The sequence below is a fragment of the Hylobates moloch genome, unplaced genomic scaffold (assembly GCF_009828535.3).
Source record: "Hylobates moloch isolate HMO894 unplaced genomic scaffold, HMol_V3 SCAFFOLD_6, whole genome shotgun sequence".
NCBI lineage: Eukaryota > Metazoa > Chordata > Mammalia > Primates > Hylobatidae > Hylobates > Hylobates moloch.
This window is the reverse complement of record NW_026652281.1, coordinates 156,406,851-156,420,352: the sequence shown is the minus strand read 5'-3', so window position 1 is coordinate 156,420,352 and position 13,502 is coordinate 156,406,851. Positions and strand designations below refer to the sequence as shown.

The 13,502-nt window shown below is 46.0% G+C and overlaps 1 protein-coding gene across 3 annotated transcripts in view; it reads left to right on the top strand.

Moving 5' to 3' along the window:
* Nucleotides 1–13,502, top strand: part of RNF130 (ring finger protein 130) — a 152,731-nt gene that overhangs the window by 94,166 nt on the left and 45,063 nt on the right. For 2 of the 3 annotated variants that reach the window (XM_032158898.2, XM_032158899.2), the window contains exons 6-7: nucleotides 6,758–6,854; nucleotides 8,983–9,187. In XM_032158898.2, the coding sequence (XP_032014789.1) occupies nucleotides 6,758–6,854; nucleotides 8,983–9,187 (302 nt within the window). Of the gene's footprint in view, nucleotides 1–6,757; nucleotides 6,855–8,982; nucleotides 9,188–12,409; nucleotides 12,504–13,502 lie in introns of all 3 variants that reach the window. The other variant, XM_032158897.2, reaches the window with a different exon arrangement.

Sequence of the window (13,502 nt, the reverse complement as noted above, 5' to 3'; positions counted from 1 at the left end):
CCAGCAGTCCTAAGAGGGTGTTTTTTCCCCCATTGTACAGTGAAGGATGGTGAGCCAATAGCAGGTTCTAGGGTTGCACAATTCAGAAATGGCAGAGCTGTGTCAAGGCCTGCCTTTAATGTGGTGCTCCCCACATAGGACCAAGCCTCCCTCCATGAGGAGAGGACTCGCCTGTGCCTGGGTGCCCTGGAAACAGCATGTTGGTTTCTCCCATGGCCCCTCTCAAGCTTGGTAGCATGAAACTAAGATACACAGTTCTGAGTGTCAATTGGATAAATAGGAAATCACCTGCCAAGAAGCCTAAAACCAAAGAGTTTGCCTCTTCCTCCTCCCTTCTCTTTAAAAGACATCCACACAACTCCAGCCTTATAATATGGAGCATGTGAATTAATAAAATAATTGTGAGTTGTTATCTCCATGAGGCTACTGGTCTTATTTTACTTACAAAGTAATCTATTGTGAGTCTAGGAAGATCTGTTTTTTTAAAAATAAAAATCAAACCAAAGAAGAATTACATGTACTGAAACAGAAATCCAAGATTCTGGAAGTCCAGTCATTCTAGTTTACATGTAAAGGAAAATCTATAAAACTAAATGTAAGCTGTTCTCTAGAAAATTAAATGATGGAACAACCTGTCTTCCTTCACGTGCAGTCATTGACGGTCTAAATGTGAGGCTAAAGGAAATGCACACGCCAGTGCAAATCAGGAGAACGGCCAGCGGGACACAGGGATGTGTCACCCACACTTGCCTGCTTCAACACTGGAATGACCAGGAGAAGCCAAGGCTCTCCAAATTCTGTCTTGCTATTTCAGCCCAGGATCCTCCAGAACCATATGGTACCTAAAAATAAGGGCCTCCAAAACTATTCGTGGGTATATTACCAGAATGAGGGGATCTTCCCCCAGGGGAGGCTCGGCCTAAAGTAGGTTATTCTGGGAGCTTAATCCCGTTACCTTCATCCCTTCATTGTTGACTTTTCCACAGTGTCATTCGGAGTTATCTTTTTCCTTTTGTATAATTTTTATTTTTGTAGAGTTGGGGTCTCACTGTGTTGCCCAGGCTGCTCTGAACTGCTGGCCTCAGGTAATCCTCCCACCCTAGCATCCTGAAGTGCTGGGATCACAGGCGTGAGCCCGACGTCTGGCCCTCTTTTTAAAATGTGGTTCACTGCTTTCCAGACCTGACTGTGCATCAGAGTCAGTGGGAGGCTTTCAGAAACATCCCGAGTGGAGGTCAGGCATATGCACTTTAGTTATAAGCTCCTGCCCGATTCTGCTGCTGCAAGGCCACGCCCTCCGCCAAGGTCCAGGCCATGGTTGATCTGAACCATTTCTGCGGTTGCACCTGCCGCCATAGAAGGGGTTTGTGTTTGTGGTCTGCTTGTGAATGTTAGGATTTTTGGCACACTTCACGGAATTTCGTTGCACTCTCTGTGGTACTGTTACTCGGTTGTCTTTCAGTACTGGGTCACTGTGTTACTAGCCGTGCTCACTGCCCTGGCTGAGTGTAGAGCTTTCCCTGTTGCTGTGGAACTGAGCGGCTGTTTGTTCCTCTTACACTCCACGCATCACCAAGCTGTAACTTTCCCTAGACTGCACCACACAGCCTGTGCAGCACAGCACCCCATCTCATTGCCATGCAGCGACAGTGCAATTATCAGCCATAGCAAAAATTAACTTTACACATCAAGCAGTACTTGTGACAGTCTTTAACCTAGAGCAGCATTTCTCAGCCTTGGCACTGTTGATATTTGGGACCAGATCGTTGTGTGGGGGTGTGGGCATGGCAGTGTCCTTGGCCTCTACCCACTAGGTGTCAGTAGCACCCACCGACCAAAACTGCCTCCACATGAGAACCACTGAGCTGAGGATGGCTATGCGCGGCTCTTCAAGCCTCTCCCCAGCAGATGCCACTCGCACAGCTGCACCATCGCTCTCACCAAGCTGCTGCTTACAGAATTCCTTCTGCCTTGGGACGCCTCCCCGCCCCTATTGTCTTTGAAGCCCAGAGTCGGTGTTACCTGCTTTGGCTTCCTGTACCTCATGTTGCTAAGCGGTTCTGCTCCCTGACTGTCTTCCCATGGGACTCTGAACAGACTTGGCAAGACAGAGCCTCCCCGCCGGGCCTGCTTCTGCGCAAAGCCCTGCCCCCACCTGGCTGGCGCTCAGCATTCGTCACAGCAGCACCTGCGGGTGTGTTCATTCTCCTTCAACACCTTAACTCACGTGCTTGTTCTTCACTCTCAGAGGACCACTTCGCCATTGACTTCCCAGAGGAAGCAATGGGTGGAATTCCCTCAGCGTGCTGACCTGGGCGCAGGCTGGAGAGGCCGTCTGCTGTGGTCCATGCCGCTCCTCCCCGCGCCGCTGCGTGCTCGCTGTCTCCCTTCCTCGGGGCCTTGTTCTGTTGGCTGGCTGCTCCTTCCAGTGTTCTGTCTCCACTCGCCGGCATCTCGTCACCCTCGCATTTCCCAGTCCAGTTTTTAAAACTCTCTTTCAAAGCCATCACCCTCCAAGTGCCACCCCACAGCCTCTCCTGTCATACCTGCCCACTGCCTCTTCCCTCCGTGAGGGAGGGAGATGGGCCTGGACACCTTCGTGTCCATCTTTCCTTAACGATTCTCAAGCTCAGCTAGGACTGTGTGTCCAGCGCTGTCGAGCCTCTCATGGATTGCCTGCTTCTTGCCACATGACCTTTCCGTTTCCTCTCTTTTGCACTATTTACTGTGGACAGATGGCAGTTGGCATGGCGGAGGGGCCCTCCTCCTCGGCTCAGTGATCACAGCCGATTCTCCTTTGGATGTTAGCCAGCAGGTCTTAGAAACTGAGGAACTGTCACCTCGTCTTATTTAGACCTCTTAAAGGTTGGCCATCGGAGTGTGTAGTAGTTAGAAGTACTTTTTCGGAAGTGGAGTGCTGCAGCATGGATGAACGTATGTTTCCATGCCACTTCAGGAGCTAAAGCGGGGGGCCGGCCGCTGCAGATGTCAGCCAAGGCTCCACTGCAGCCGAGGGTCCATAGAGACAGTGACTGCTGCCAGCCCCAGCTAGCAGAAGAGAGTTCTTGTCTGGGACCTGTAATAATCCTGCATCCTTTTATATTTGCCAGGTTCTTACACGGCACCAAGAGGCTGCAGAGCTGTGAGAGCAACTCACCTTCAATATAGAGGCCTCCCCTCCCACAGCGCTCTTCTGCTCACTTAGTTTATGGCATGTGTGGGACATAGGAAAGGGGAGAGCGCTGAATTTCATGATTGCTGGGTTTGTTCCTTTCATGTTCTATTTGTTTCTCGTTCTGTATCCCAAAGTATTTCTCATAGGAATAAAGGACTTTGTTGAAGTTCGGTATGCTTGTGCTTTTCATGTTTCACTGTCCACATGTTACCTGCTTCCAATCCCGGTGCGCCACCCACCCTGTGTGTGGCAGGCCTGTTGTGCATTTATGTGTGTTTTTATCACGTGAGTGGGGAACTTCTTTTCAAGGCCCCACTTGCCCCAGGTGCCTCTTTCTGAGGCCTCCTGGGTGTCCATGGAGCACCTTCCATAATGAGAGCCCACAGCTATAGTGAGGGCAAGCATGGTCAGGCGTGCGGGAGTGTGGCCACGTGCTGGGGCCGCTCTGCCCGTGTGATGGCCCTACAGGTGCTCAGCCTTGGCACTTCTCTGAGTGGGCCACACGCTGTGTTGCATTGACTGCTCCAAACACTTCCCAAGGTAGACGAAATGCCCTGGCCCAGTCCTTAGCTGAGACCTCTGCACAGCAGAAAGGCGGTTTGCCGAGCACCAGACTGTTGTAGCAGAACTTTGCCTAGAAGGGAAGGAAAGGCCACAGTGAGTTCAGTGAAAGTTGCACTGAAGAGACCAGCAGGAGGGTTAGATAATGGGTGATGAGGGAAAAAGGTGCCGTGTTGAGGGCAGCTGCCTGTGGAGATCACAGAAGAGACAGGAAGGAGAGGAGGGCCATGAGTGAAGAGAACAGCCACCCAGCTTTGTTTGTGGAAGCGAGGGATGTGCCGTGGGAGTTTGAGACTGAAGATCTCTGGGTGAGTTGCACAGAAGCTGGACTAGCGGGGAATTTGGAAAGACAATTAGGAAGGAAGGGTGTTTAATGCTCAGAGGTAGGGGTCAGGGGTAAGAGAGGGATGGGGTGGATGGAGAGCTCAAAGGAACTTTTTTTTTAAGACCAAAAATATTTCAGATTTTCATTTAGCTAAGGAAAGGAGGTTTTCTAAATTCGTCACCAGAGAACCAGTTGGTCTTTTTTGTTTTTCTTCATAGTACCCCACAGTCTAGAGGAGAAATTTTTAATTGTTTAGTAAAACAGAGGGGCAGGCACTTCTTTTATATCAATAATCCTAGAAGGAAGCAGTTACTCAAGAACCCAAACATATTTATAACTAATTTCAGGTTAAAGAAACAGGCAGAGAACACTGAACTCATGCAGCCTTAAAAATGAAATACGAGGATTATACGATTTGGTTTTTTCTGAATAGTAAAAGAAAGACAGGACAATAAGAAAAGGGAAAAGCAAAAACTGGCCCCAGTAGGGAGCACCAGAGCCACACCTCCATCCCCCCAGGTGGCTGCTGCGGCTTTACCAGGTCTCCACCAACAGTTCAGCAAGCCCAGCCACCCACCACCCTCATCTGGATACCTCTCACTCCCGCACCAGAGCCCTGATCAGAAGTCACGGCACCTAGGCCTCCCCCTAGGGGAGGCCCCCAGTGGGATACCTCCCATTCCCGCACCAGAGCCCCGATCAGAGGTCACAGCATCATATCTCTTCCATTACCTGTCAGTCAGCCAAGTCCCATCATCCACCCTGTGTAGGCCTGACCTGCAGCACCTTCCCGGCCACCCCACCGTAGCGCTAAACCAGTGTACAGGTCCGTACCCCTCCTGAAAGTGTATGCAAGGTACTAGGCATCTGCGTCCCTGTGACTTTTTAGAGGGAGGTTCTGTAACTTCTGTCAGATCTAAGGGAGTTTGTATCCCCCAAAAGGGTTAAGAAGCCTGTTGTGGTCTTTGCTGGTCAGCAGCCAGCATTAGTGCAGTTGACCCTGCTGGAAAGTCCAGCTGGCCCTGGGGACACCCTGGAGTAAGGAACCGCTCCACACACGCAGGCTACGAGTAACAAGACAATGCCTTAGGTGTACTGAATGTATCTGGGGCTTACCTATGGTTTGGTGGGTCTCCAGCCCTTAAGTAAAAGCTTTAAGGTTTAAATAAATGCCTTCAGGGGTGATGGTTCTGGTTATTTTATTGTCTGTGAATTTAAGACTAGATTGATAAATTCATTCTTCAAGATGTTTACTCTTGTCCCCAAAGAAGTGAGTATAAAGCCATCAAACAGTGATAGGCAGACGTGTGTGTATATTGTTGAGGCCGAAGTTATCAGCATGAATGTTTGTTCCAGATCCCAGTAGAAACTGAGTTCTCTAGACTTCTTTCTATAAATCAAAACTGCATTTTTAAACAGCTGTAAATAACATTAACTTAGAAATTGATAATCAGAGTTGTAAAGGTATATACCATGATTCAATTTGGCATCTTACTTAAAAATTTTTTATTTTGGCTGGATGTGGTAGCTCATGTCTGTAATCCCAGCACTTTGGGAGGCCGAGGCGGGCGGATCACGAGGTCAGGAGATCGAGACCATCCTGGCTAACACGGTGAAACCCCGTCTCTACTAAAAATACAAAAAATTGGCCAGGCGTGGTGGTGGCGGGCGCCTGTAGTCCCAGCTACTCGTGAGGCTGAGTCAGGAGAATGGCGTGAACCCGGGAGGCGGAGCTTGCAGTGAGCCAAGATCGCACCACTGCACTCCAGCCTGGGCGACAGAGCGAGACTCCATCTCAAAAACAAACAAAAATTTATTTTATCTTATCCCAAACTCAGATTAGTGTTTCTTCCAAAGCTGCCCTGAACGTCTGTCCTGGCACCCACTTTCTCCCTGTTTGGCCAGGACTCTGGAGCTTCAGAAGGCTGCTGGGCCGGGTGCTAGAGTTTGAGAAGTAATTTCTGCAGCTCCTGCAGTCTTTCTTCCCTTCCAGAGGGCACAAGTTCCTTTTTTTAAGAATGCAGAACCCTCTATGACTGACTTATTTCCAGTCACAAGGATGTGACTTTCTACTTTCCTAAATAAGAGAGAAAATCACCCATCCTCCCTCCCTCTTTAACATTTCAGCTGAAAATTGCTGAGTGTTCCTTGAATCTAGGCACAGTTTACCCCTTAAAATAGTTTCAACTTCCCTGTAGCTTTTATAAACATTCAACATAAATTGCTTAGAAGGTTTTAAAAACGATGTTTTACATGACATTCAAACAGGGTTCCATAAAACTAATAACTGTACAGAGAACTCTTTTCACTTAGCCATGGTTTAATATCTTTTTGAAATTCCATTTTTCTATGTTAGCTATTGTAGAAAGCATAACTGGTTTATAAGGTGTGATTATTTTCATCCTTAATAAATTTTCTAAGTTTCCATTAGTCCTTTTTGGAATTTGGTAAAATAAAAGGTCCAAACAACCAAATCCTACTTACCAGTTCTCACACAGTGTTGTACATATGAGGTTGGGCTCAGGAAATTTTCTGCAAGTTATATTTTAATAAATTCCCAATATTTGTCTCTTGGGGCTTAAAATATGTCCTGAAAGGGGGAAAAACAGACTAACTAAAAATTCCCTTTCTTTCCATTTTGGCCTCATGAGTTTCTCGGTATGTAATTTGTGACATAACTCTCCATTATTTTATAGGCATGTTTTCCACAAATCCTGCGTGGATCCCTGGCTTAGTGAACACTGTACCTGTCCTATGTGCAAACTTAATATATTGAAGGCCCTGGGAATTGTGGTATGTTTCCTATTTTATTTGTTATCCTTTTTATATAGTATTATATGTATGTGTAATACAATATAACATAATTGGCATCATAGGAGGCGTGACTAAGATGCACAAAAAAACACTGGCTATATTTGCCAAGTAACCATGTAAGCCCCACAGGACCTTTTTCCCAGATTACTGAGAAATCTAACCCATCTCAGAGAACTCCTGGAAGAGAAGGTAAATAACTGTACTAGGCCTTTTTTTTTTTTCCTTTTTTTAAATTTAAGAGACAAGGATTCACTCTGTGGCCCAAGCTGGAGTGTAGTGGTGCAATCATAGCTTACTGTAGCCTCGAACTCCTGGGCTCAAGCAGTCCTCCCACCTCACCTTCTGAGTAGCTGGGACTACAGGCATACACCGCCATGCCTGGCTAACTTTTTTGTTTTTGTTTTTGTTTTTTTGAGAGGGAGTTTTGCTCTTGTCGCCCAGGCTGGAGTACAATGGCACGATCTTGGCTCACTGCAACCTCCGCCTCCCAGGTTCAAGCGATTCTCCTGCCTCAGCCTTCCAAGTAGCTGGGATTGCAGGTCCCTGCCACCACCCCCGGCTAATTTTTTGTATTTTTAGTAGAGACAGGGTTTCACCATGTTGTCCAGGCTGGTCTCCAACTCCTGACCTCAGGTGGTCCACGCGCCTCGGCCTCCCAAAGTGCTGGGATTACAGGCGTGAGCCACCGTGCCTGGCCACTTTTTTATGTTTTGAAGAGATGATGTTATTCAGGCTGGTCTCAAACTCCTGGCCTCAAGTGATCCTCCTGCCTCAGCCTCCCAAAGTGCTGGGATTATAGGCGTGAGTCACCACACCTGGTATTGTCCACTTTTAAAAGGGTGCTTCTATTGGTTGATGAGTATGGAATGAAGAAAGAGAGGAGGACATGATTTTTCTTCATTCCACTCTCTCTTTTAGAAGGTAGGCTGTATGCTGTTGACTGTGTTCCAGTCGTAATCTCCTCCGTGCTTGGCATAATATAAAACTATGTCATTGCTTATGTTCTTTAGCCTGAAGTTTGACTTTGATGTCCTGGGGGTTGGTAAGTTGCAAGCAGAGAAGGCAGGCAGTGACTGGAGCCCAAGGAGAACTGTTGACAACCACAGCCTGGCAGGGGCCGTCGCCAGGCGTGCCAGAGTCCAACCGTGGCAGGTGCCAGGTCAACACCGACTTGAGTAACCAAGGACCTTGGTTAGTCCTTGCTTAAGAGAAGCATGTACATCCAGAGTTATGCCTTTTATCAGAAAATAACATAGTTTTTGGTCTCAAAAAAGAATGAAATAAGGCTTTGAGATGACCTGAAACAGTTCTTTTGCCCAGGAAGCCATTAGTTCCAGGTTTGGTTGGCTGAAACTTCTCTCTATAAACATAAACTTCTCACAACCACCCTTCCCAGCTATGCTTCTCATGTGCTGCCTCCTGCTACGTGCTGAGAGAACCAAAGGTTGTTAGGTAAACAAATATCCACATTGTTACAACGGGAGACTTCTGGTGCTCACTTTTTAATTGGTAGACTTTGGCCCCAAGCAGCTCTATACCTCTCCCTCAGGATTAGGTGCTTAGGTTTTGAAACAGATCGTTTTCTTATAGTTCAAAAGTCTTTTCAACTTTGACCTACTCTTGGTTTTATGCTTTTCTTGTGTTTAAAGGCAGATGATACTTAAAAACTGACTACCAGATAAATGGGGCTTTCAGAGAAGTTAGTAGGATGAAAGAGGTGTTTTCTATTACCTGGGATTCTTCAACATGGACATTTACCATGAAGCAAAGTAATAGTTTTCTCTTTTAAACTGGAGGTTTGCTATCTTTATGTTAATGATTACGACTCCCTGTGCCTGTGGGCCATGACCAGTTTTCTCTGATCTGCAATGAATTTTGATTTTCCTTTGTACCATTTCTGAGAAGAGATCTCTGTGCCTTTTGAAGAAAAACTCTTAGGGTGAGAGAAGAAGGAGTAGGTAGGTGGGCAGATAAATGAAAAGACATCACAGGGAAAGAACTTGGTAAGGTCTTTGCAACAGGGCGTCAAAGTTTAGAATCTTTTTCAGAATCGTATGAAAGGATGTGGTTTCCTTACAATTATTTTTAACCTGGAAATATTTTGCAGCCGAATTTGCCATGTACTGATAACGTAGCATTCGATATGGAAAGGCTCACCAGAACCCAAGCTGTTAACCGAAGATCAGCCCTCAGCGACCTCGCCGGCGACAACTCCCTCGGCCTTGAGCCACTTCGAACTTCGGGGATCTCGCCTCTTCCTCAGGACGGGGATCTCACTCCGAGAACAGGAGAAATCAACATTGCAGTAACAAGTAAGTGGGGGCCTCCGCTCAGGCACAGGGCATGTGGCTGCCTATGTGGGCATTCGGGACCATCAGGAGAGTCAAGGCACTCGCCTCAGCCTGCAACACAGACTGTAACCAAGAAAGTGATATGTGTTGCTGTTAAAACAGGTATTTGGAAGAATGAAACTTTATTTCTGATAAGTAGCTGGTGTGTTTTTGTATAATTAATAGGAATAGCTGCATTTGATGAGTAGCTGTTCAGAGGTCTTAGTCGCTATTTTATAAACCTTGTTTTGAAATCGTTGCATTACAAACAGGCATTTAAAGGGAGATGTTGGAAGGTGACATAGGCCCCAGTATGCTGTGAGCACTGGTGCTCTCCACCTCCGGGGCTACAGGTTACTTAGTGGGAAATTCATCTAGAATTTGAACCTAAAAATTCACCGTTCTTGGAACACAGCCTGTTGCGCACTTTATTTTACGTCTTTTGTGGAAGTTTGGTCTCTTGGCACTTAACTCTTTGGTATAATTGTACATGAGGTAGGAGAAAAGCCAAAGGACAATCTGCCTGAAAAAAAATGCCGTGAGCTAGTTATGAACGTCTTCACATGGCACTGTCGGCTAGCAGGAAAGAAATGCTGAGTGTTTTGATGGCGGTACCTCAGGACAGTGTGAGTGAGCCGACAGCGTGTGTGTGGGCGTCATAGACATTCAGTCCTCGACAAGCCAGCTCTTCTCTTCACTTCCGTTCTTTACATGTTACTTTCATCTAACAACCTTTCACCCATCTTCCTGGTCGCTGCTCTACTGTCGCCTTTCCCAGCACCTGCTGCTGCTTGCCTAGCGCATAGCGCATCACGCCCTGAGGCTCGTGGGACCCCACTCCAGTCTGGGAGTCAGTGAAATGGATGACACTGTTACAAAATGTTTCTCCTCACATGTGAAGACTTGTGTGGTCTGTTCAGTCAAAGTATTCATGTTTTTAACCAACCAGACATTATTATTAGAAAATGATTCCCCAGGTTGCATTCTGTCATCTGTGTAAACTCAGGGAGCCTTCATTCAGTTATGCAATAGGGAAAACTGTGCTTTGAGTGTAGTTTGGCTCATTTCTCACCATCTCTCAATGATTCGTTTAATAGCATTTCATGGTTTTCTTACTTTGGCGTTGAGGTTTTGTGGTCTACAGTTTTAAAACTTGATTGAGTAGTAATAAAGGACACAAAGGTTGTTGGTTTATTAGTGAGTTTTTCAGGTCCTTCATTGATCAAACATTTATTGAGCACCTACTACTTACTACATTAAGTACTGATCCCGTTATATTTTATGTAGAAATGTCCTTTCAAAATCTTATGCTTTGATGATAAAAAAGATTACTTCATGTACCAAATTAGTCACCTTTAGCAGAATTTACACATGATGTTAATAAATAAAATTCATGTGATTGAACTAAACCACAGCTACCTCTGCTTTCCCTCCGAAGCCCTGTAGCACCATAGCAACCACAGTGCATCCAGCTGGCACCCACTGTGTGCAAGGCACTGTGCTAAGTAGGCACTGGGGGCAGAGGTAGCCAGGCCTGCTGCAGGGGGGCACTGTGGAAATGCCACCAGCATATTGGGTGTTTTATGATGGTGTTTACTTCCTTTTGTTACTAGTTTTTAAGATTGCAATCACACACACACACACAAAGACATGCAAATATGGGATGGTATACTCAGAATTTGGAAACATAGATGTGACGAAGTTCTCCAAGGTAGTCTGCATATCATATATAAAAGGCTCCAAGAAGGAAAAAGAGGATACTGTGTTAAGTTCCTTGATGGTGATGACATTCGGCTCTTATTTTTTTTAAATGCCATATACATTTTCCCTAACTTAAAACATTACAGGTAAAAATGGTGGGTTTTATATGTGTTCTTAAATGGTCATGCTGATTAAATAAAAAGCTTCAATCTACTGATGAGGAAGTTTGTAATTTGAGAGGCAGTGGCTGCACTGATGTCTAAAAGGTAGGGGTTTACTAAGCATTTTAATAACATAAGCTAAGGTGGTAGAGCACTCTCCGGACAGGAAGTCCCCAGGACAGTGCTGCGTGACCTTTTGAAAGTCACCACCTTTAAAATCTAACAAAAGTATGTTTTTCTAGAAAAATGCCTATGCACACACAATTTTGCATGCAGGGTTAGGATTTGTGGAACCCAGATTGAGAAACACACATGTTATATACAGCGTGTGCATAAAACATTTGGCAGTCCATGTGTAAGTAGTTCTCTTCTGCCTTCTTGCAGATATATAGGTAATTTTATTGTATGACATTTTGTTAAAACAGCCCTAGTCAGTGTATACACGAAGAAATATTTTATAGTTAAGACTTTTTAGCAAGTGAGATTGGTTCTTCAGTTGTGTTCGAGGTTCTCAATAAATACTGTTTTTAAAATGTTACCTTGACAACACAGGCTCTGAAAAGGTAAGGGAGAATATCTGGATGGAGAGAGAGACAGGCGAGATAAACATCCTTATTGTCGTAAGCACCAGAGGTTTTCAGCTCTGTGGTGGCCAAGTACCCGGTCAGTCGCCCGCCCCTCCTACTCCTGCTTGTCACAGCCTGAACAGCCATTGCTGCCCCTCGGCAGTGGGGTTGGGAAGAGTAGTTTCTACTTTCTTGAGACACCAGTGAGATGTCCTTTTTACTCCCTAAATATCCTAAGTAAGCCCATGCATAAGAGAGAAGAATGTAGCCGTGGATGCCGTGGGAGGCCGGCTCGCACACGGCTGGGAGCACCCACAGGACCTGGAGAACCGCTGCTCCGTGCTCCTCAGCCTTTGACTGAGAATGAAAGCCCTGCAGAAATGACAGAATGAAGAAGGAAAGAAGGTTATAAATACGCTTAGTCTACTTTACTGTCATTTACATTAACAATGAAAAAAATCTGTGTCCATGTGCAATTTTATATACATATTTTCACCACACACTTTTTGGTGGCTACACTCCTCACAGACCTCAGGACCTAAATGGAAGAAATGGTTGGGCCGTGCTTTCCTTTCTCCCTTGCAGCTTTCACCAGTACTTCCACTAACCTTCTCCAGTTAGTAGCTCTCTGGCAAACCTCCTGCTTCACTTCCTTGGGCCAATCTTGGCTTACACCTCCGTTGACGTCTGCTTCGTTGCATTTGAGGGAAATGTTGGCATCGATTTGACTTAAACCTTCTCCCCAGAGTGATTTCCTCCCTTTCCTTTGTCAACAGAAGAATGGTTTATTATTGCCAGTTTTGGCCTCCTCAGTGCCCTCACACTCTGCTACATGATCATCAGAGCCACAGCTAGCTTGAATGCTAATGAGTAAGTAACAAATTGTTTTTGGATTGCATGTGCCAGATGATCCCAAGAAAACCCACGGAGCAGTTTTCATGAAGATGGTGAGAACTGGCTTTCCACCAGTTTCACGCTGATCCTGATGGGATCATGTCTAGCAACATACTTTATTTCATGAGCATATATTTTTAGTCAGTAACACAGATTGGGAATTCACCTTATTCAACAAGAGCAGCCCATTTGAGAAAAGATCCAGAGGTTTTCATTAGCCACAGGCTTGGAATGAATCAGCAGTGTAGCACAAATGGCAAAGGAACAGTATAGTCTTAGAGTGCAAAAGGCTGCCAGTGTCCTCATCGCTGACGGGAAGAGCCCACTTTGCGTTCCTCACACACATCTGGAGCCTTGCGTGTCTAGCTTCTGGGGAAGCCCCAGCGGCCATGCCCGTGGTCAGGACCAGTGCCTTGGGTAGTTGGCCTGCAGGACAGAAGCAATGTAAAAGACCCGCTGTTTCCAGATGTTAGGACAGCTGTGAGGAGGAAGAGAAGATAAGTCTGAGCGCTGTCTCCATGAGCAAAATGGCGACCAGAGAGCAGGCTCCATGACTGCAGGCTTCACCTCAGTCAAAGGAAGGACATCTGTCGGTGAGGTTGGTTAGTGGCAGGATGGTTTGCTGCAGGGCACGCCCAGGACTGGGAATGCAGGCAGAGGCTGGATGTCACTTGTCAGGGGTGCTGTAGTGAGGTGTTTTCAGAGGATGGAGGATTGGGCTAGATGACTGTTCCGGTCCATTTTGATCCAATGCTGTTCCAAGAGTAGCTTTCCATAGAGATAAGGTATAGAAAGGGTTTATTTATTTTTGCTTTGTTTTGTTTTGTTCTAAATTTTGGACATTTACTGAGGATATCATTCAGTCCTTTCTTTTACCGATATTCATGAAAACTAATTAGAGATGAAAGCAACCCTGGAGCCCTGCCCACATTTGAACCCAGATTGGTTTGGGTGGAATTCACGTGATCTCCATAT